Source organism: Panthera onca, chromosome D1 (genome assembly GCF_046562875.1).
Source record: "Panthera onca isolate mPanOnc1 chromosome D1, mPanOnc1 haplotype 2, whole genome shotgun sequence".
NCBI lineage: Eukaryota > Metazoa > Chordata > Mammalia > Carnivora > Felidae > Panthera > Panthera onca.
The window spans coordinates 49068835-49093395 of record NC_138348.1 but is presented as its reverse complement, the minus strand read 5'-3'; the positions used below and the strand labels follow the sequence as shown (position 1 = coordinate 49093395).

Below are 24561 nucleotides of genomic sequence, written 5' to 3'. Positions count from 1 at the left end.
AGTAGTGCAAAAAAGACTGGCTTTGGAATCATGAAAATTGAGGTTTAGATTCTGGCTGAGCCACCACAAGTCATTACTAGTTCATTTATTCTTTTTCATTTATTAACTAAAACATTTATTGAACTCTTAATAGACATTCAAGCTTCATGGTAGGAGGTAAAGATACAAAAGTGAATAAAATATAATCCTTATCTTCAAGGCCCTCACTATCGAGGGATGGGTAGGGAGAGGAAACCTTTTCTTTTTTTCTTTTTTGGTTTATTTTTATTTTTAAGTAGTGTTAAGATGTAGACCCAATGTGGGGCTTGAACACACGACCCCAAGATCAAGAGTCACATGCTCTTCCAACTGAGCCATCCAGATGCCCCAGGGAGAAGAAATTCTCAAACAGGTTGTATCAGTACACTGATGGAGCTAACAACAGGTTATATTATGGAAATTTTATGACCTTTCACAATTTAAGTAGCTTATGTGAGCCTTGATTCTTCATTTGTAAATTAGGGATAATTATGTAAACCACACTTCCAGGCACAGTGGTTGGCATATAAGGGATATTAATATTGCAAAGTCCACTATTCCAGGGAAAGACTTTTGTGCCCCCTTTTCTCCTTTTTTGCAAACTGAAAACAATAAGTGATTTTTTAACAAGTTGCATTTAAAGTTTATGATTCATTTTAAGGATATATGTTTACATAACTTTATTATAATCGAGACAGTTATGAAAGGAAATTACTCAAAATATCACCATCCTAGAAAATAAATTAACTTCATTTGCCAGCTATATTTCCCAAGTCTTTGTCCATGTTACAAAGCCATATCCTCACATAACTGTTTCTGTGTTGTTACAAGGTATATTATGTATGTATATATATATATATATATATATATATATACATACATACATATATATATATATATATATACATACATACATATATTTTTTTAATTTTTGTTTTCAACGTTTATTTATTTATTTATTTATTTATTTTTTAATTTTTTTATTTATTTTTGGGACAGAGAGAGACAGAGCATGAACGGGGGAGGGGCAGAGAGAGAGGGAGACACAGAATCGGAAACAGGCTCCAGGCTCCGAGCCATCAGCCCAGAGCCTGACGCGGGGCTCGAACTCACAGACCGCGAGATCGTGACCTGGCTGAAGTCGGACGCTTAACCGACTGCGCCACCCAGGCGCCCCACGTTTATTTATTTTTGAGAAAGAGAGAGACAGACTGTGAGCAGGAGAGGGACAGAGAGAGAGTCGGAGACACAGAACCCCAAGCAGGCTCCAGACTCTGAGCTGTCAGCACAGACCCTGATGCAGGAATCCACCAACTGTAAGCCAAAGTGGACCGCTTAACCAACTGAGCCACCCAGGCGCCCCAAAGTATATGATATTTGTAATTTTTAATGCCTGTGAAATATTTAACTGACTGAATTCTTTTACTTTGCTTAACAATTCCTATATCACTCGACATTTCTCTTGAAAGGCAGAGTGATTCAGTAAAGAGAATGAAATCTTTTAAAACAGAAACATCCTAGGTTTGAAATCCTGGGTGAACTTCTTACTACCTAAGTGACCTTGGGCATGTTATTTAACTTTTCTGAAACTGTTGCTTTAACTGTTTTAAAGAAGGTAGTGTTCCAATAGGGATTATGCTCTTATTCTGCATTTACAGTTGATTTATAGAAAGTTCCTACCAAAATTTGGATGCTCAATAAAAACCATATTTTTAATATTTGGTAATCATAAATATGTAATGTTATAGTATCTTTTACACATAAATCAGATTTAATCTTTTGTGTTATTTCCTTAAGATAAAGTCTCATTAATGGGAATAGTTGGGGCAAAGATTATGAATACTTTTATGGCATCTAGAAACACATCTCAAACTGCTTTTCAAAAGATTACCTTCAATTACAAAGCTACTAGCAATGGATTGCATCATACATTGCGTTAGATTCACCTCACAATCACCAGAGGTATATTATTATGGGAAATCCTTGGGTTTGTTTTAATTTTTTTTACTGTGGAGTTTGAACATTTTCCCTTTTTGAAAAGCAAGAGTTGCCTGTAGGAGCAACAGTTCAGGGCCACGTGGGATGTGGAAAGCTCACGCGGACTACGTCTCCCAAGGTGCCCCGCGGGCGCGCCGACAGGAAGTGGCTGGAGCATCTCCCGCCTCCACGCCGAGGCGAAGAGGTTCTATCCGGGGCCTTGGCGCTTCTCTTTCCTTTCGCGCCGGTTGCCGCTGCGGAGCGCGGCAGGTCCATGTGCGCAGTGAGCGGCGCTATTCCTGGCCCAGTAGCACCCGAGCTCCGGGTTTGACCGAGTCCGCGCTGCGATGGACCCCAACACCATTATCGAGGCCCTGCGGGGCACCATGGACCCAGCCCTGCGTGAGGCCGCGGAGCGCCAGCTCAATGAAGTAAGGACGCCGGGCGGGCGGTGGACTGTGGCAGGCCGAGCCCTCCGGGCCTGGCCAGAAGCGCGGACGGCGTCGCTGAGGGGCCCAACTGGAGGGGTGGGGCGGGAACCTAACTGCGAGTGCCGCGCCGGGGCGCCTCAGACTGCTGCTGTGGTGGCGGCGGCTAAGGCAGCCTTTGCGTCGGATCCTGAGCTGGGCCTCTGGCTGCGGTCAAGGCATGAGGAGCCGGCTGAGGCGAGGCGGGCGTGACGGGCTGGACACATGGCTGGCTCGGGTGGCCGGCCGCCCTCTGGCTCATACCCAGCTCGTTCCTCGCGCCCAGGAGGGGGCGAAACTCGCTGAAAGGTTTTTCAGACGTTTCCGGGAGCAGTCTCGCTGGCGTCGGGTTTGGAGGGGCTCCTGGGAATGCAGAAGCTGGTCCTTTGGGGGCTGCGCCTGTCATCCTGTCACTTAAGTGGGCTGATCGGTGATCGGCACAACTTTCTTCTCTGCGACTGAGCTGTTAGGGAAAGCTTTCAGAGGCAAGCCCCCGCCTCTTTGGCAGGGCGAGGGTAGTGCTGGATACCAGTCTGATTCACTGCTCTTTTACTCTAATAATGCCTCAGTCGGGGAGGCAGGACAATGTAGTAGAAAGTCAGGTGAAGTGCACCCTTCTAGGTAGAGCTGAACCACTAATTTTCTTGACTGACCTTGGGCAAGTCGCTTAACCTTTTAATGTTGAGTATCTCCCATTCATAACATCAGGCCACAGGGTTGCTGTGACGGTCAAGTGAGACAATGTAAGGCCGAGTGCCTTGAAATGTGCCAAGCTCCGTATCAACTCGCTCATGACTGGTTCCTTTTTTCCTCCGTATTTTCGAGGGACCACCCTTTGGAAAACAGCTTTAATATGTGGGCATACTATTGTACTACCTTAAGTTTCATTATTTCTAAATCAATGCAAGTTTTTATATTTTAGTGAGTATTTTAAAGGCTTCTTAAAAGGACCCCTGTAATTCCTATGCCAGTTAATAATTGGCTTTTGGTATACTACTGAGTGCAAGCTTTAGTGAAGTTCAGTGTACATTTATTTTTAAACGGAAAAAGAAGTCCCTTTTTAAAGTAGAAATTCAGTTATTTTATGCTTCTCTTAACTGGTAAGTAACTCATTTAAAAACATTACTTATTATTGACTTTGCAGAAGCCACAGGAGCATTCCTAACAGGACAGCATCAGTGTACAATGCTATGTCAGAGATCTCTGCCCTCAAGGAACTTGTGTTTTAAGAAGACCACCCACAGAGTTTAGACAAATTAAGTGTAAAATTATTTCAAAATAAAAAAGTTAAATCTTTTTTTTTTTTAATGTTTATTTATTTTGAGAGAGAGAGAGAGAGAGAGAGCATGTGAGCAGGGGAAGGGCAGAGAAAGAGGGAGCCAGCACAGAGGGAGCCACACATATGGTGAGATCATGACCTGAGCGGAAATCAATAGTTGGTTGCTTAACTGACTGAGCCACCCAGGCACCCCTAAAAAAGTTAACTCTTATGTATATAAATGAGACCATCATTAGATCATACCAAGAGTGATGCTCAAGTTTTTGGTTTTTTTTTAAAGATGTTTTTAAGTATTCTCTCCACTCAAGGTGGTCCTTCAACCCACAACCCTGAGATCAAGAGTCCCATACTTCACCCACTGAGCCAGTCATGCCCCAGTGCTCAAATTTTTAGGCTCAAAGTCACCTTGGGAGGAGCTTAGATTTCTTTTGGATATAAAATAATGCACTGAAACAAATTCCCATATTGAACCATTATGAAACTATGGAGGTAGTTATGGATCACTTTTTATTTTGATTTATTTTTGTGATAGACACAGGTTAAGATTAACATTTTGTTTATGAAGTATTAATACATGTGTAAGTTTAGGCACTCTAAAAGTTCAGTCACAGTGATTTCTACTATGACTTTATTATCCTGCCAAAACATGCTGTGTGTAATTATTAATTTTAAAAATTACTATTTGAAAAAAAAAGTTGATTCCCTAATAGAAAAATTTGAAATTCATTCATTCTTCAAGCAGTTATTAAATGTCTGGTTATATATGATGACATTTTGTAATTGAGACCTAGGATAAATATTTCACAATCTGATTTTTGGAAGATGAATAATCAAAATAGTATTCATAGCATTTTTTACTTAACTGTTAAGCTTCTGTTAGAGTTTTGGAATACTTTGGAGTAGTGAACACTGCTTTTCTGTGAAAGAAAATTTGGTGTCTAGCCTGTATTTCTGTAATTGTTAGCTGTTCACATTTTGCAAATTTCTTTCAATTATCACACCTCAATTTTAGTAAGTTTCCTAAGGTAACTTTTCTTTTAATTAGAATATTCTCATCTCTAGTCTTCATTCCACTTTAATGAAGTGTTCCCATTTTAATACTTTCTTGCTTTGACTTTTTTTGTGGCAGAACCTTAATTTAGGAAATAGATTCCAGATAAGTCTTGAAGAAGCTTGACTGTAGCAAGAATGAGGAAGTAACATTTTATTTCCATCAGGCTCTTCTTGATTTTGGATAAGACAGGATGAAGCAATCATTCCATACTGGTTTTTGTTTTTTTTCAGCAAGTTATATTTTGGTTCATTTTCATTAAAAGAAAAAGATTGACATTTGAGTGAATCTTTTCAGCTAAGCGAAGTAATCACGAACTGTAAAAATTGTAAATGTTATCAAAGTATTAATAGTGCAGATAAAACAAAAACAAAGTGCTCTTGCCTCGCAGTGATTACACTTAACTGTTTCATCTGTGTGGAACCTCTTTTACTCAGTTATCTCTTATGCTTGTTTCCTTACTTCCCTCTATCATTGTTCAACTGTCTCCATATCACTAAGGAGTTCCCCTGGCTATGACACCCCAGACACACTATACCTCCCTTAGTTTATTTTTCTCTGTAACACTGGTTTGTCATACATATTTTACTTATTCTCGTCAGTATAATTTTCAAGTTTAATGAGGTGAGGAATTTTTGTCTTTTGTCACTGCAATTCTTTGATTTGTTAGTGTTAGGCTTTACTGACTTTATTATGACAGATAACAAACAGTAAGACTTTAGCTGTTATACCATCTCTCAGTAGAGAATTTTTAGAGTATTTATATGTTTTTTATATTTCATATAGATAAAATTAAGAAATTTCCATGAGACTGCTGGAGACCACAGTAAGGAGACTTTTTTTGGCAGATATTTTCAAGACACATTTTAGTATTCACCACTGATTTACACTGTAGCATGGCATGAATTTTGATCCTTTTTTTTTTTTTTTTATTGCTGTTATAATTTTGGACTACATTATCATGTCTCAATTTGAAATTTCTTCATGTAACAAACTTTGCCTCAAAGACTGGAGGAAACCATTAAAAAGTACAAGCATTCTTGGAAATATAATTGAAAACCTCCTTAGTTATTTGATTTTTTTTTTTTTTTTAACGATGAAGCATTCTGCACTAATTGGAGGATCTTAGGAAAGTTATTTAACTTCTAAGCATCATTTTCCTTATGTACAAAATAAAAGTAGTAATAGTGTGTATATCACTGTGTCATTTGAGTTGATGCATGTAAAAAATTCAGCAAAGTGCTTGGAACCTGCTAAGTTCTCTCCAGGTTATTTGAACCACTGCATCAGTGCCAATTGATTAACCACTCTACCACACTATACATTTTATTTCTTGTCTCAGTCTAACTATAGTAGTTTCATATTTTAGTGGAAAATGGAGAAAGAATACAAGTACTTATTTGGACACTGAGATTGTTAGTAGATAGCATTATTGTATCATGAAAATTGGCACAATTATGAGCACAGTGCCTGACACTCAGTGGGCTCTCAGTAAATATTTTGTTGTATGCATGGAGAAATAAGAACTTGAATAATAGCCAGAAATGTCTTTTAATCTTTAAAGTAGATTTGTGTACAGGAAACTCATTTGACATGTAAATTATATACTTTGAGATTAATTGACTTCTATAGATCTAGAAGTACAGTTCTAAAAAATTTTAGGAAATTAAAATATGTGACATTTGGTATTTGTTCATTCAACATTAATTATTTGTTATGTTTCCAGAGACTCCTACTTCCTACTCTTGCTCTCACTCAGAAAAACTTGTTTCTTCCTTTATAAGATAAAGTTAAGACATCTGTGAAGGTTTTTGGCAGATTATTATAATAGACAACAGTCTCTGCAGTTCTTCCTGCTTTAGCTGCCAGTGTTGTTCAGTGGAAACCTTTCCATACAAACCTTTGCTCATGCTACTCATTCCTCCTATTAAGCTCTTATAACCTAAAAATGAAAGTTTTCCTGTTCACAAATCTCATCAATACCATCTTAAATGCCATCTTTTCCTACTCTGACCTTCTGTGGTACTTTGTAAACTCAAAACTCACCTTTTTAATACCTAGTTGTATATATTCTTAAATTTTAACTATTTTAATTTTATTTGAACTAGATGGTTGCTGTCTTTTCTACTCTAAAAGTGCATTGACTTTGAACTTAATCTCCAATGAGAATAAAATCTGTAGATGAAGATTTTTTTTTTTTTAAATCTTCAGAGTATTAGCTGAGCATAGACGTTCAACAAATAATTGCTTCTGTTATTTTTAAAATATTTGGAAGAGGGCCACCTGAGTGGCTTAGTCGGTTAAGCATCCGATTTTTCGTTTCAGGTCAGGTCATGATCGCATGGTTGTGGGATCCAGCCTTCCTTGGGCTTTGCACTGACAGGGTGGAGCCTGCTCAGGAATCTCTCTCTCTACACCTCTCCTGCTGTCTGTCCGTCTGTCACTTGCGCGCGTGCTCTCTCTCTCTCTCTGTCAAAATAAATAAACTGTAAAAATATTTGAGGGGCACCTGGGTGGCTCAGTTGGTTGTGTTAGACTTTGGCTCAGGTTATGAGTTCCAGCCCCACATTGGGGCTCTGTGTTGCCAGTGCTGAGCCTGTTTGGGATTCTCTTTCTCCTGCTCTCTGGCCTCCCCCTCATGCTTTCTCTCAAAATAAATAAACTTAAAAAAAAGTTTGAGTGACTATCATGTGGCAAATCCTATCTTTAATGCTGGAGGTCTGATACCATACATAAGACAAAGTCCTCACTCTCATGAAGTTTACATTTGAACTTAAGTTTTAAATGTAATGTCAGGAAAATTTTTTTGAAACGTTTATTTAGGATGACAGCTTCCAGTCTGGTGTATTTAATAGCAAATGTCTTTGTGGTAGGTACTGAGTTAAGTAGATGGAAAGATTCTTGATTCCTACCTTTCTGGAGTTTCATAGTCAACACGGCCCTCATAACACATGTGGTTGGACTTACAGTAGAGCTATGTGTAAGTTTTGGATAAAGATACTTTTAAATCTGACTTTGGTTAAGGCAGATAGAATCTAAGTATCAGTATCCCTTCCCCTCTTACACTTGCAGCAAGAAAAACTGCCATAAGTAGAATTAGAAAGCTTACCTAGGAGCATTTTAAACCTTCAATTCCTAAGCTTAATGTGCTATAAGATGGTCATGTGATAGACATGCTGTTTCTCACATTCGTTATGTGAAAAAGTAAGTGGACTTAGCTTTGATATGTTTCTTGATATTTTGTGTTTATCTTTTAAATACATAAACTACCTGAGTCACTTCTAGGGTTTTCACAGATGATTACAATTACTAGTGTAAGTGATAAATTTTTATTTATAAATGGTGAATTTGATTGTTTAATTAAAGGACTTTTGAAATGTTCAATTAATGAAAATCTTAGATCTGGAAAAGTGCAAAATGATGGCATGTTTATAGGACAATTTGGCATGTCTAGAAATTCAGCAAAATACTTATGAGAATAAAATATGTGTTTTTGGAAGACAGAATTGTCTGTACCCTGAGCAGGTAAAATTCCTTAATTAGGAATATCTCTAAGTAGATACTCTTCTGAATTTGGGAGAGGGAAAGTCTGGATACTTTGGCTGTTAGATAGGAAGTTATTCAGTGACACAGCATGTTAAAGATCTGAAAGAAAGATATTGCCATATTAATGTTTATAAGAAAAATTTCTTTTTCAGATAGAGTAGATGCATATATTATTTTACTTATTGTTTGCTTCTATCAGTGGCACATTAATGATATTTGATTTAAAGTGGGTTTTTTTTTTCTTTTGGTTACTAAGTCCTTTATAATTAAGTTTTTTAAAACTCCTTAGTGGGAAAGCATTTATGTAGTACCGCTATTTAATGAAAGGCTGGAAGACTTAGTGAAGAGCCTCAGGCTGGTCCTGATTCTATCACTATGATGATGTAACCTCACTATGCCTAATATTTCAGGTAGATAAAATCGGGATATTTGTCAAATTCTCTAGTAAAACAGAAAAGTTAGAAATCCCTTTGCTCTTGAAATTATCTGGCTGTATTCATTTATGTATTCTGATGTCACAGTGCCCTTATGCGCATCTTTTTCCTTATAAATAGTGTTAAGTACAGTAGCTAATTGAAGGTCTTTCAGATTGCATTCCACTGGAGAGAAATAATAAAAAGTTACCTCTTAAAGAGTTAGCTTTAAAAGATATTGACATTAGGTAATTACATTGGAAAATGTAGGTCTAGAGGGGAAACTGATATTGGAGAAAACATGGCTTAAATTTTAAGTTGGGTTTGAGGAGCTGGTAAATATCAGAGGGAAAATGTGTAGCAGGCAATAGGGAATGTGGAATTGAAGGTTAGGAGAGAAAGCAACAATGGAAAGGAGACTTTTCTTGGTGAATTGAGAGGGAGGGAGTGTCATCTGGAGGTGTAGGGTGGACTGGAGGGCTTCACTTTTGGCCATTCCTATTTTTGGAACTTTGAGAAACAGAAAAAAGGAGACTGGAGAATTGTATATAAAAGGAGGAAGCCAAGAAAAGGAGTTTTAAGTAAGAAGGTTGGTTGTGGGTAATTTCGTTTCCTTTTTACTTCAATGATTAGTTTTTCTACGAGTCAACACGAATTACTTATGTATTAAGTAAAAAGCTATTAGAAAAAGAAAGGGTTGTTATTTTTAAATGAGGGAGGTTAAAGCAAAATTTAGACTTTTTTGATGGAAAAAGCTTTTAAAATATTGGTAACCTTACAGAAAACAATTTTCTGAATACAGAGTTAGTGAGTAGAAAGCTAGTAAGGGGGTGGGGATAAGATTGTAGGTTAAAGGGTCTGGCGAAATTTGTTTATGTGGGTATGTGTAATCATTTTTTCCTTTTGTAAAGTTAGACTTACTTAGGGAGGTGGGGGAAGCTGCCCCTAGAGTAGAAGTTTTTCAGGCCTATTATTACCTGTTATAATAATAGCTTTCCACCTGTGATGTTTTATATTCATTTATCCTAGAATTAAATCCTTGATACTGCTTCAAGACCTTATTATCTTCCTTATCTGGTTGTATAAAAATTTCAAAAAAAGTTCACACTTAACTAGATCTTGATGTCACAATTTATTCATTTTCGTCTTTCATTATTGTCTTTCATTCTCCTAATAATCTCTTGAATATAACCCATACTTCTTTTCTTTTTAAAAATCCCACCCCAATCTCATCTATATGGTAAGTCCTTCTGGACCTAACTCAAAATTTTACGTCGAAATAGAATTAATACCCCAACCTACCTTATAGTGATCTTTTATCTCTGTAGTGTCTGACACATTGTAAGTACCAATAGGTGGAGTGGAGTTAAAGGAAATGGAATTCAGGTTGTGGCTTTTGAAAAATTTTGATGAAATGGGTTTAAGGGTGAATGTTGAATTGTCTGGGTTGATGACAATGAGAAGGTAAGAAGTTGTCTTGAAAGGTAATTTTGTGTTGTGGTTAGCAGCTTTTAAACTTTAGTATTAGCCGTTGTAGCTCTACCTAATGATGTATGATGACCCATTTGTTGCTTCAGTTCTTCTGGTTCTCTGATTGCTGGAAACGAGAAGCTTGAAGAAGGGCCTATAATTAGTGTCAGCATCTCTAACTCATACTCTAAAAGATTTATTGTAGCATCTTGAGGCCCATATCAATGTTTGCCAAACTGTTGAGAGTGATAACATAATTACTCAGATTTTATTATTTTTTTTTAAGTTTATTTTGAGAGAGAGAGAGAGCGCGCGCACGCATACCCAAGAGGGGGGAGGGAGAATTCCAGGCTGGCTCAGTATCAGCTCAGTGCGCAATTTGGGGCTCAAACTCAACAAACTGTGAGATTGTGACCTGAGCTGAAGTCAAATGCTTAACCAATTGAGCCACCCATGTACCCCAATTACTCAGATTTTAAAAGGTTTTTGTGATGAAGAATGAGGCTAGTGATTAAAAGGAGGTTTTCCTGTTTGAACAGTTAAAATGTATCTTTATTTGATCTCTGTTTTACAGTTGTACCAATCCATGGTCTTTTTTTCCTTCATTTTTAAACTTTATTGAGGTATAATTTACATGCCATAAAATACAACTGTTTTAGGTGAAACTCAGTGATTTTTATTTTTAGTAGATTTAGCAAGTTGTACAACTGTCACCACAATCTAGTTTTGGAATATTTTTGTTTTCTCAGTAAACTCCCTCCTTCCAGTTTAATCTTGTATCCCAGGTCTAGGTAATTGCTAATCTACTTTTGCTCTGGATTTTCTTGAGAATGTCATGTCTGATATTTAGTATTACTTTATGTCTATTTGTTACCTTCTTTGGGAGGATACAAGGCATTAGGGATTTCAGCTGGATGGAAATTTGTGCGGGGCAGGTATATAAATATAAATGTCCCAGGTTGAGTTTGCTTGTGCTGTTTCTGCTGTCAGAAACATCCTTTTTTTTCTTACCACGTGGTCTAGCTCAGTTGTCTGAAAGGAACACTTTTTTTCCTCACTTGCACTTTTGAGATATGTGCTTGTGTTTCTGAAGGCAAAGTAACTTAAAGAGTAATAAAATAAGCACTTATTTTCATAGTTCAGTTTTTTTTATAACTTGAATTCAACCACTTAAAGTATCCAATTCAGTTGTTTTTAGTATATTCAGAATTATGCAACCATCACCACAAACTTTAGAACATGTTCATCACCCCAAAAAGAAACTCTGTGCCTGTTAGCAGTCACTCTCCATCTCCCTCTCTGCCCCCTGCCAACTCCCAGTCCTGGAGTATTGGCATCTTTCACACAATATATTTTTAAGGTTCACATATGTTGTAGCATGTATCAGTACTTCATTTTTTTTACTACCAAATATTTAATCATTATGTATGGATAAGCCACATTTTGCTTGTCTATTCATCAGTTGGTAGACATGGGTTGTTTCCACTTGAGGGCATTATAAATAATGCTGCTGTTAATGTTCAGGTAAAGGTAGTCTTGCCTTTTTTGTTGTTTTGGCTTTTTTGAGAGAGAGAGAGAGAGAAAGGGAGAGTGGGTGCGTGGGTGAAGGGCAGAGGGAAAGAGAAAATCTTAAGCAGGCTCCATGCAAGGCATGGAGCCAGATCCCACGACACTAGGATCATGACCTGAGCTGCAATCAAGAATCGGACACTTAAACGACTGAGCCGTCCAGGTTCCCCCAGTTCTTTTTTAGAAAACCAGAAACAAATATGACAACTTTAGGAGTCTTTAACTTTTTAGTACTGTTAATGAAAGTGACCAGGGTCCATAGTATAAACTGGAAAATAGAAAATGTGTGAAGAATAGCTTCTTTATAATCCTACCACCCAAGATACAACTATAGTAGCATTTTGGATATATTTCATTATTTTCTGTGTATGTTGCACTGGAATTTCATATAAGTGTATTAAAAAATCCTATAGTTTGTATACTACTTTTATCATATGTTCAAAGCTATTGATTTTTAACTTTGTATTTAAATGTAACATGCATACAGAATAGTCATAAAGGTACAGTTGATTAATTTTCACAAACTGAACACACTATGTAAAATAGCCATATTCAGAAATAAAACATTATTAGCCCCTTGTAAACCACTTTCCAGGCTGTTAATTTTTACTGACTTCGTTTGTGTGTAGCCACTTAGTAGAACATCTCTACTGAGAAATTATTACTGAATTGGGGAAATAGACATTACCGAGGATATGGTTTTTGAGCTGTTGGTGCCAGTGTAGGTTAAGAATGCTAGTTGGGATAAACGGGAAGGCAAATACAAACATCCAAAATATTTTAGGAGTTAGGTTATTAAATTTTTCTTTTAGTTCATAGTTGGTGAGTGATGGGAAATAAGGCTGGGACCAACTTCCAGGTGGGTAGCCTTTTGTGCCAAACAGTGGAATAAAGTACTGAGAATATTTATTTGCAGAAATTTAAAACCTGTTTTTTTGTTTGTAGGCACACAAGTCTCTGAATTTTGTTTCAACACTGCTTCAGATTACTATGTCGGAACAACTGGATTTACCTGTGAGACAGGCAGGCAAGTTACTAAATTATTTTCTTGGGTTTATGTAAGTCATTTATTTAAAAGGTTCATAGTTGAATAGCAGAGGTATGTTGGGATGGCCCTTCATTGATTTTCTTCCCTGAAACTTGGTTTGCCCTCTTGTGTTTACTACAAACAGCTAGTGCCTCGATATTTGGTGGCAGAAAAAAATGTGATATTTCCTTGAATTAAAAGAGAAGCTAAAAAGAGAAATTGATAAGGTTTATTAAAAGATTGTTCATTCCCTGTTTATTTGCCCAGTGGATGCTTCTAAGATACAAACCTCTTTGTTTATCAGTTGTTCCTTTAATTTTTGCCTTTATTGTTTAAATCATTTAAAAAAATACTACAGTAGCCCTCACTTATCCATGCTGGATACATTTTAAGACTCTCAGTAATTGCCTAAAACTGTGTATAGTACCAAATGCTATATATACTACATTTATTTTTATACATACATGCTTATTGATAAAGTTTAATTTGTACATTAGGCGAGTAAGAGATTAGTTACAGTAACTAATAAAAATTAGAGCAATTATAACAATATACTGTAATAAGAGGTATGTGAATGTGGTCTCTCTCAAAATACCTTCTTTTCCTGTACTTACCCTTGTGATGGTGTGAGAAGATAAAGTGCCTGTGCAATGAGATGTGGTGTGGTAGATGATGTAGGCATTTTGACATGATGCTAGGCTACTGTTGGCCTTCTGGTAATACGTCAGAAAAGATCATCTCATCTGCTTCCTGACTGTGGGTGACTGCGGATAACTGAAACCACAGAAAGTGAAACTGCAGAAGTGGGGGGGACTACTGTATTTCTTAGTTCCAGTTTCAACAAGATATTGAGCAATTCTCTCAGTACCAAATAGTGTGTGAAAATGTGGTACACTACTTCTGATATTAGCTGTTAGTATGCAAAATAATGGAATTCCCATCTTTAGGGTCCTGTTACTAAATTTATTTGCAGATGTATTAATTTTGTTATAGGAAATATAAAATACTAATAATTGCACCATTCTAGGAAAACCAGTTATATTCTGGTATTATTTCTTGCTGTTCTTTTTCCCTACATCAATTTCGTTAAATTTTTTTTTGCTTCATTTAATGTATAGTAATCATTTCCCTTTTCTTCACATAGTGTTAGTTTTAAAACTTATATTTCAGTGGCTACATAATTTACCATAATGTGCCATAGGCAGTGAACCATTTCTCAATTGTTAGCATTTAATCTTAGATTTGTTTCATTAACAATTGTATTCCCAGTACCTAAAATACTGCCTGATACACCAAAAGTAATTAAAAAATAAATGAATGCCTATAAGTTTATTATTTTTTACAATATTGGTATACAAGTAGCACAATAATAGAATATTTTTTATGTTTATAAAATATAGTGATTTCACTGGACCCTGGTCAGATATAAATCTTTATTTTAACTGTCCTTTCTCTTTTACCAGTGAAGTTGGCATTTTCCCATTTGGTTATTCTTTTAAATAAGAATCTTTGACTTTAAAATATGAAATTTTTACTTAAGATGTTGTAAGTGGCATTTAGGGACCTTAATATTTTGAGACATGATTATGTGCATTAACAAAATTAAATTGTGCTAGAAAGTTGTTTAGTATGTACAAAACCAGAAGCAGCCAAACTGTGGAATTAGTAAAAATTTTAAAATACAATAACTACTTTAAAAGTTGCATTCTTATAATAATTGAATGATCCTGGGGCACCTGGGTGGTTCAGTCACTTAAGCATCCGACTCTTGATTTTGGCTCAGGTCATGATGTCATGGTCCTTGAGTTCGAGTCCCATGTTGGGCTACACACTGACTGTACAGAGCCTGCTTGGAATTCTGTCTCTCTCTGCCCCTTCTCCATGTGCACGTTCTCCTTCTCTCTCAAAATAAATAAACTTAAAAAAAAAAATTGAATGCTACTCTTTAGTATAGGGCATATGGTGATAGCAGCTGCTAGATGATAGAAATAAATACTCAGAGGCTCTATGCAGAGGACATAGGAGTGTATCAAGTCTTAATTTTAATCTTTGTTCTGTTTTGGAAGAATAAAAATTCTGGAAATAGTAGTAATCTTAAATATGTTACATATACTGAGTCCATGTTTTTTTTTTAAATTATTTATTATTTTTATGTTTTTGAGTGGGGGAGAGGCTGAGAGAGAGGGAGAGAGGATCCCAAGCAGGCTCCACACTCAGCATGGAGCCCTAACTGGGGCTCAGTCTCATGATCTTGAGATCACAACCAAAATCCAGAGTCAGATGCATAACTGACTGAATCACCCAGGCTCCCTGAGTCAGTGTTCTTTACTGTAGATGTAGTTTGTCTTAAAACTTTTGTTGAAGGGTATTTTAATGTGTAGTCTTAATCTCTTTTGCAATACTAAGGGTATTTTAATGTGTAGTCTTAATCTCTTTTGCAATACTTTTAAGGTGGGATATTATTTTAATTCCCAAGATAAACAAAGTAGAATGTAAAAATCATAGATGTATTAGTTATCCTTATTCAAATAGGTGTAAAACTCCAGGTAAGGGTTAATTACTAATCAGAGAAGAGCTGGTATTTTTTAGAATTTAGTAATTGATTAATTTTGAATAATTTCCCTTTCCTGTACATCTTATGCATTTGTGATTGAAGGTTCTCTCATGGGAAGGGGAGGACTGGATTAAAAGCACTGTTAGCAATCTACTTCATGTTACCTAGCAATGTTCAAGATAGCAGTGTGATCGGTAACGCAAAATAGGTAATCTGTAATTTTTGAACATAGCAAATTCTCCCATAAAATAAAATGAATTTGAAGTAGTACAATTGCATATTAATGAAATGCTTAAATTTGTAGACTAGAGATTTTTATACTATAATTTTTCTATGATAAAAATAACAGCCTTTGTACGTCTTAGTCAGTTTGGGCTGCTGTAACAGAATACCATAGACTGCATGACAGAAGTTTATTCCTCACAATTCTAGAAGCTGAATAGTCTTAAGATCAAGAAGCCAGCAGATTTGGTGTCTGATGAGAACCCACTTTCTGGTTCTTAGAACCTCACATGGTGGAAGGGGAAGAACCTCTAGGGTTTCTCTTTTAAAGGCATTAATCACCTACAAAAGGCCTCACCCCTAATGCTGTCACATACCTACAAAAGGCCTCACCCCTAATGCTGTCATTTAGGGGGTTAGGATTTTGACATAAACTTGAGGGGGGCCACAAACATTCAGTCTATAGTAGTGTTACTAATTGTAGAAGCTATATTGGTTTGTGTATGTGGTTTTATCTTTAGAGGCTTCGTTTAGAAAATTGATAAGGTGAAATTAAATAGCTTTCCGACAGAAAACAGGATAAAAAATATTAGGAATAAATGTGATGTAAAAAGTCTTTAGCAGTTTTGTTTGTACAGTGTGTTTATTTGCAGAGTTCTCTAAGGCTATATGCTTAATAATAACTTTATGGATCATAACAGTAGCTAAGAATTAAACTTGTATTTTGATTATCAACTTTTAAAATAATAGAAGGCAGTATTTTGTTTTTAAAAAAGGATAGCTTTACTGATAGTGGTTGGTCCGAAAGAAATAAATTGAGGTGTGGACACTTATAGGGGTATTCACAATGCTTTCACAGTAAATACTGTTGTCAAATTTATCTACATTTTAGGTGTTATCTATTTGAAAAATATGATAACACAGTATTGGCCTGATCGGGAAACAGCACCAGGAGATATATCTCCGTATACTATTCCAGAAGAAGATCGACATTGTATTCGAGAAAATATTGTAGAAGCTATTATCCACTCTCCTGAGCTCATCAGGTATATGTATATTTTTAAAACTTACCCATTGTTGCAGGTATATAATTTGTGGAGTTTGGGAGGGGGTCTTTCCAGAACATAAAAACCTGTCTTTTTTTAAATTTTTTTAATTTTTTATTTTAGAGAGAGAGAGAGAGAGAGAGCACAAGCAGGGAAGAGGGGCAGAGGGGGAGATAGAGAATCTCAAGCCCCTGCTTCGGGCTGGATCTCACATAACTATAAGATCATGACCTAAGCTGAAATCAAGAGTTAGGTGCTTAACTGACTGAGCCACCCAGGCGCCCCTAAAAACCTGTCATTTTTATAGCAGTAAACTTAACAAATGCTGTTACAGGCAAATTTCTTTTTATTTAATTTTCTTACTGTGATTTTTACACTTATAAAACCTAAAGGTTTTAAACTTCCTGTAAAACTTGTGAAACATAGTGTGATCAGGTGGACACAGGTAAAAGAAAACTTTAGAATGCTGTCATATATGTTATATTTTATAGTCTTGGTTGTTGGTTTTTTTTTTTAATTTTTTAAGTTTATTTTGAGAGAGACAGAGACATGTAAGTGAGGGAGGGGCAGAGAGATGGGGAGAGAAAAATACCAAGCCGGCTCCATGCTGCCAGCATAGAGCCCAATGTGGAGCTCAAACTCACGAAACCGCCAGATCATGACCCAAGCTGAAACCAAGAGTCGAATGCTTAACTGACTGAGCAACCCAGGTGCCCCATATTTTATAGTCTTGATATTTAAAAGCTCTTATTTTTATATGATTCTGCAGAATTTTTAATGAGAATAACTATGTTCTAAATGAAACTCGTCAGTTGATGATAGGGGTGAGAAATAAAAAAATAAAATCACCTGTATTAAAAAATTTTTTTTGAGGGGGCTCCTGGGTGGCTTGGTCGGTTGGGCAGCCGGCTTTTGGCTCGGGTCATGATCTTGCAGCTCGTGAGTTTGAGCCCCGCGTCTGGCTCTGTACTGACAGCTCGGAGCCTGGAGCCTGCTTTGGATTCTGTGTCTCCCTCTGTCTCTGTGTCTCCCTCTGTCTCTACCCCTTCCCTGCTTGCACTCTGTCTCTCTCTGTGTCAAAGGTAAATAGACATTAAAAAAAAATTTTTTTAGTTAAAAAAATTTTTTTTTTATTTTTGAGACAGAGGCGGGGGAGAAAACAAGGGAGGGGGCAGAGAGAGGGGGAGCCACAGAATCCAAAGCAGGCTTCAGGCTCTGAGCTATTAGCACAGAGCCTGATGTGGAGCTTAAACCCACAAACCACAAGATCATGACCTGGACTGAAGTCAGACGCTTAACCGACTGAACCACCCAGGGGCCCCCAAATCACCTTGTAACATTTGTTGGGTTTCTTTTAAATCAGTAGGAACAGGTAGATTTTGCTCAGTGGCTTACTTTTGTCTAAACAGCAATTTTCTTGGAGCAGAATTTTATCTAGGTAGCATTTCTTCCTCTTTATTGTTTATTTTTGACTTTCAGGGTACAGCTTACTACATGCATTCACCATATCATCAAACACGATTATCCAAGCCGCTGGACTGCCATTGTGGACAAAATTGGCTTTTATCTTCAGTCTGATAACAGTGCTTGTTGGCTAGGAATTCTTCTTTGCCTTTATCAGCTTGTGAAAAATTATGAGTAAGTGTCTCTCAATTCCTTCAGAGATTTGAGAAGTAGGAAAAGCATGGAAATTTTAAGGTAGTCTGTTTGAACATCTAAAATTACATTTGGTATATAAATATTAGTGAATTATATGTTGATTTTAATTCAGTATTTTCTTTTTGAAATAGCATTCTTATTTTAATTCTACAATTGCTTCTGTTGATTCAACTAAGAAACTCCTTGTGCCCTTTTTTCTTGCTATGTTTCCCTATTCAAAAACTGAGTTATCTTTAATTCCTCAATATGGGCTCATCAATTTGTGCTGATTAAAGGCCTAAACTAAACATGAGCTTTTTTAAAATGTGAAGGGTAGCAGAGTACTTTGAGCATTAGAGCTCTTTATTTAACTTCTGGCTTTCTGTGAATTTTTTATCTTAATTTGGGGTCTTGATAAGATCCTTTAAGAAAGATATGTTGAAATTTCATATGATCATTTTTAATCATTGTATTTTGAGGGATCCTGTTTCAGTGTTTGCATATTTGAACAAATTATAGTTCATATAAGTAAGTAGTATCAGTAAGACACATTTTAGGTTAAGGGATCATTTTAGATTTGGATTTAGGGATGAGAAAAAATACATAACCTTGGAAGTTGAGGCATAGCACTAAAGGTGGTAAGCCAAATGTTGAAGGGATTATCTCCAAGTGTATAGTGAAAGTAATGAAATTTGTAGGCACTTAAAAGTTTTGATACTAGAAAATTATGAGGAAGGCATGAGGAACACTTAACACCATGATGGTGGCTTTATTTCCAGTCCTAACAGCTACACAGATGCCATTGTGAGCCCTCTAATTCTGGGGCTTGTAGTTAGCCTCCAATATAAATACCCTTTTTGGGTCCCAGCTCAAAGTAGCTGATGAACTGCTGCTTTTCTTCTGAGCAGGAGAGAAATATACCATTTACAGCATTGGTACTGGTGTTTTCTTGTGTTCCCACCAGCTACCCATCTTCCTGCTAAGGAATGTTCCAGCTGTTGCTCCAACCTCTGTCAGAGTGCCAGTTGTTGTAGTTCTGGTAAGTGAGTGATTAAAATGAGAGAGAATAACAATAATCTGCTATTGTCATTGAGGAGGTTCAAGTCTCTCCTGTCCTATAATCTTAGCAGGAGAGAGTGTGACAGGGATTTTTTTTTAATGGGAGACATAGGAGGCTGCTACAGTATTGGAATTCCAGTTCATTTTCCGCCAGTGTTGATTGTGGAGCACAAGGTGTTCACAAGGGATCTGTGTGGACTGAAGCAGTTGTAAGAAAATTCATGGAGAAATTGGAAGTTGTGGTGGTCTTCAGGAGCATAGATCCTCAGGAAATGCTTGTCAGTTGAAGGAGCACAGAAGGAGCATTTGAAGAGGAAAGCATGTCACACCATACGGAGTAGTATGAACAAAGGTACAGAGGTGGAAATGAGATACTGTCTTTAGTGGGTAGTGAGGAGACCACTAAATGGTATGGATAATTTCTGTTGAGAGGTGGGGGATAATTTTGGTCTGGTAATTGGGACCAGGTTAAAGAGAGTTTTGAATGCCATGATGGAGAATCTGGATGTGATTCTTTTAGATGCTGATATACCATTGAAGATTTTTTTTGTTTGTTTTTTAAGAGAAAAGTGATGGACTAGTACTTAGGATTTCTGGTGAGCCTGGCTCACCAGATTGTCACATTGTAGCCTTGTGGTAGTCCGCTTTTATTAGTGTCATATTTTCATGCTTTCAGGAACTTTTCAGGTCTTACGGGGTAGTGATTTGTTTCCTATCATAATTATTTTCACATACCAGTTAGTTTAGATTAGCAACTAATACCATCTAACTTCTAGTCCTCTCCTTGATATAGAGAGGGAGGTAGGAAAGAAGAATGTGTAATATGAAATGGGTAGTCAAACCCTTTTAATGTGAGTGATCATCTGGGTTGGATAAGTGGAGAGAAGCACCTAATATAGTTCTACCTTTATTGTTAAAAGGAAATATTTTTTTTAAAGGAAATATTTTCTATAATTACTGTAGTTTATATAATCAGATTGGAGAGTGCAAATGGCTTCCTTTCATAAACTTGTGGTTTTTTTGACTCAACTGTGCAGATAATGTTTTAAAATGTATGCTACATGTAATTTCTTAGCACATTAAAATAGTACTTAAAATAATGTCAGTTTATTGTTTAATAGTCTCTGTTATTAGTGAGAACATTTGTCTTGGTGTTTTTTTATTGTGAGCAATTTACTTTGGTTCTAATTTCATCCAGTAGGGAAAAAGAATCTGGCTTTTTTACCTTTACCTTTTAAAAATGTGCTCAAATATTCAATTCTTAAATACATTTTCTTCCTTCAGGAAGGCTACCAGTAGATAAAACTGGAGTCTGGTAGGGAACACCAATTTAAAGTGGGTTAGATTAATCTGAAAAGATAAATTGTGTCTTTTAGAATAATGACTTAACAACTAGTCTGTATTTTGCAGAGCTTTTCTTCCTATTCCTTAATGAAGCTGGGGTGTCTTTCCTATATTTCTAATCCATTAAGTTATTTAAAATTTTTTTCATTGAAGCATATTTGACAATTTTTTTAAGTTGAAGTATAGTTTAATTTTTTAAAAAACCAACAGACCTTTTTATTTTTTTAATTTTTTTTTTTTTTTTTAACGTTTATTTATTTTTGAGACAGAGAGAGACAGAGCGTGAACAGGGGAGGGGCAGAGAGAGAGGGAGACACAGAATCTGAAACAGGCTCCAGGCTCTGAGCTGTCAGCACAGAGCCCGACGTGGGGCTTGAACTCACAGACCGTGAGATCATGACCTGAGCCGAAGTCAGATGCTTAACCGACTGAGCCACCCAGGCGCCCCACCAACAGACCTTTTTAAATAATACTGTTAAAATGCCGAGAAATCTTTATGCGGAAATTTCTCACTTAGGTCAGCAATTCTTTACCCACATCCTTGAACAAATGTGATTCCAAATTCAAGATTTTTTGGATTTTAGAAAGGTAGCAAGGTTCACATAATACATGTTAAACACTCCTTTTGAAATTGAACCATCACTCAGTAGTCAAACACATTCTTGTTTTTTTCAAACACATTATTATATCTGCTATGAAATGTGTGAATATCCACTCTAGATGGGATAAGTGAAGGTCATAAATAGCCTGTTGAGGTCAGGTTTTGTTGCCAGATAGGTTACAAAAGACCTTCCTGTTTATAGTACTTTTAGAAGTAGAATATTTTCTGCTTTATAGATGCCATTTCTGCCTTAATGGTCTTGGTATGTAAATAACAAGGATGGTAATATACAATTGATTTTATGTCAGCTGCTAATATTTAAAAGTCAAGTCATTGTAGCTCCTCATTTGTATCAGTATTCACAAATAGAGATTGCATAGTGACATGGTTAAGAGGACAGACCTTTGATCTTGACTGATGAGGTTTATACCTCGATGAGTATACAGGGAAGGATACTTCTTTGTGCCCCAGTTTCCTCAAACCATGGAAGTAAGGATGCTAATGGAGCTTTGAAGATTATCGGCTTCATAATGAATGTTCAGAAAATTTTAAATATTTTATTATTATTTCAGGGTTTTCTTAAGTTGCTTTTGCTTGTGATTTGGTTCCGTAGTTGGTTTTTCTTTTTCTTTCTAGGAATCTAAAGTTGCTTAGGAAGTATTTGTTTATATATTTATGTGAACAAACAAGCAGTTTAATTTTGTAACTCATACATATAAATAAAATTGTTAAATAAATTCTTACAGAATTAGTTTGTATTCCTACCCAAAGGTACAAGAAACCAGAGGAACGGAGTCCACTGGTAGCAGCAATGCAGCATTTTCTGCCAGTTCTGAAGGACCGTTTTATCCAGCTTCTTTCTGATCAGTCTGATCAGTCTGTCCTTATCCAGAAACAAATTTTCAAGATCTTCTATGCTCTTGTTCAGGTAATTTTTATAAAACCGTTTTTATATGTAATAAGTCTGTCTTTGCTACATTAAAAGATAAAGAATTTCCATGTCTTAATTTCATGTGAAAATCTGGATCAAGTAGATCTTTTGCTAGTCAAATATAAATCGCCAAAATTGTAAGTACATTAAAAGTCTTACCAAGAACACTTCCCTAAATACACAAACAACTCCAATAGATCTTAAATTATAACTGGTCAATCTTAAGCTCCCTTAAACCATCTAACACTATTTACAAAATCAGTAAAAAATTTTTTATGCTTTTCACCTTAAGCATTCACAAAGTTTGAAAATCAATTACTGAAATTACAGTTTATATCTATCATGAACCTGATATGCCAAATGTACCTAGATTGTCCAAGTAATTACAAAACCTATTCCTAAGCTTAACACAAAAATGCTAGTACTTTTGATTTACTTGACTGGCACACAATAATGGGCTTCATCATTTTTACATATTCTAAGTCTGCAATAAAAGATATCCACTAAGAAAGTGATTGTATGTATATTCTCAGTGGGATGTAATTATTTATATGAAACCATTTTTGATCAGTATTAAAAGTCTGGTTCTTTTTGTGCCATGTAGCCAAAGAAGGATTCATCTCATCTACTAGGACCTTTGGTTCAATCCATGCCCTTGCTTAACTTTTAAAATATAATTTAAATAGAACTGTACTTCCCCAAAGATTGTAACCGACTCTATTGTTTGGTTGGATTTTGCATTTCTTTGCTAAATCTGTAGATTTAATAGATTTAGACAATCTCTTATCTCCCAGTCTTAAGCAAAGGGCACTTGAAGTGATTCGGATATATACTATCTATACTGTTTTCGTTTGTTTTCTAGTTGGTAAGATTATAACTTTTTTAGATTGTTATTTTTATAAATTGTTCTAGGGCATAGGACAAAATAGTTACCTCCCCAACTAATTTTTTTGACACCAGCATACCCTGGTATCAAAATATAGCCCTGTCTCACTTGTGAAAATAGATAGATATCCTAAAATTCTAAATAGGATATTGATTTTATGAGCCCATTAAGAGGATTTATCCAAGGAACAGAGTGGATCAACAGATCAGTTTTTGTGATTAACTCATACTACATGAAAAAAAAAAAAGACCTGTAATCATGTTTAAGAATATCAGATAAAGCATTTGATCAAACTTAATAAGCATTCCTACTTAAAACAACTCTTAAGAGTCCTGGAATAGAGATTTTCTTCACTTGATAAAAGACATTCACTAGAAGTCCATAATGTCACTCCTGTGGTGAAAATAAAACATACTCCCAGTAATTTGGATGACAAGGATGCCTACTGTCATTGCCACAACTCTCCACTGTAGATAACTGACCAGATCAGCCAAATGAGAAATTTGGTTGGGTACTAAAAACAGGAATTATGGATTAAATGAAATACTTTTTGTAGGTTTTGTGAAGAATTAAAGGAAGTGAGATTTTCTTTTGTAAGGATTTTTAAATAATTGATTCTTGATTTTCATTCAGTATACACTACCACTGGAACTGATAAACCAACAGAACCTGACAGAATGGATAGAAATTTTAAAGACTGTAGTGAACAGAGATGTACCTAATGTAAGTAAGTCTCCTTGTGTTCTTAACATTACTAAAATACTTAAGTATCTTTTGAAAATTTTAACTGATCTTTCCTGTAAATTTTTTAAGAGTTTATATAATTCATAATACAAATTATTCTAGATGGAGAGACCACTTTGTTTACATATGTGCATATACTAAGTAAAAAATTATAAAGGGTTATTTCATATATTATTATTTAGGTACGTATATATATCTCTTTATCTTTATTCTTCTGTTTCTTTTCAGTTTTTATTTATTAATATTAAAAATCTTATTTAGGTTTTATTTTATTTAACTAAATTCTACACCCAGAGGTGGGGGTCAGACTCACGACTTTAAGATCAAGAGTTGCACGCTCTTCATCACCTCACATAGTTACAAAATTCTTTTCTTATAAGAATTTTAAAGATCTACTCTCTTAGCAACCTTCAAGTATACAGTACAGTATTGTTAACTATAGTCAGTACGCTGAACATTACATATCTAGGACTTCTTTATCTTATAATTGACAGTTTATATTTTTTGACTACCTTCTTAAATTTACGATGGTAATCATTTCACAATATATGCATATATCAAATCATTGTGTTACACATGTTAAGTTAATACAATGTTATATGTTAACTATAATTTTAAAAGACACTCATTGTTAGATTTTAACCTACTAATTTATCAGACACTTATGAACCAGGGGAAGAATTTGGCAAATTAGTAAAACTTTGTAGTTAGTTACATTA

The 24561-nt window shown here is 35.8% G+C and overlaps 1 protein-coding gene across 1 annotated transcript in view; it reads left to right on the top strand.

The window, feature by feature from the left end:
- The first annotated feature begins 2189 nt into the window (after window positions 1-2189).
- IPO7 (importin 7) overlaps window positions 2190-24561 on the top strand; it is a 46475-nt gene continuing 24103 nt past the window's right edge. Inside the window, exons 1-6 of the mRNA XM_060605973.3 lie at window positions 2190-2426; window positions 12736-12817; window positions 16486-16639; window positions 18119-18277; window positions 22053-22209; window positions 23732-23821. Of these exons, the coding sequence (XP_060461956.1) occupies window positions 2343-2426; window positions 12736-12817; window positions 16486-16639; window positions 18119-18277; window positions 22053-22209; window positions 23732-23821 (726 nt within the window). The 5' untranslated portion in view covers window positions 2190-2342. The remainder of the gene's footprint in view (window positions 2427-12735; window positions 12818-16485; window positions 16640-18118; window positions 18278-22052; window positions 22210-23731; window positions 23822-24561) is intronic.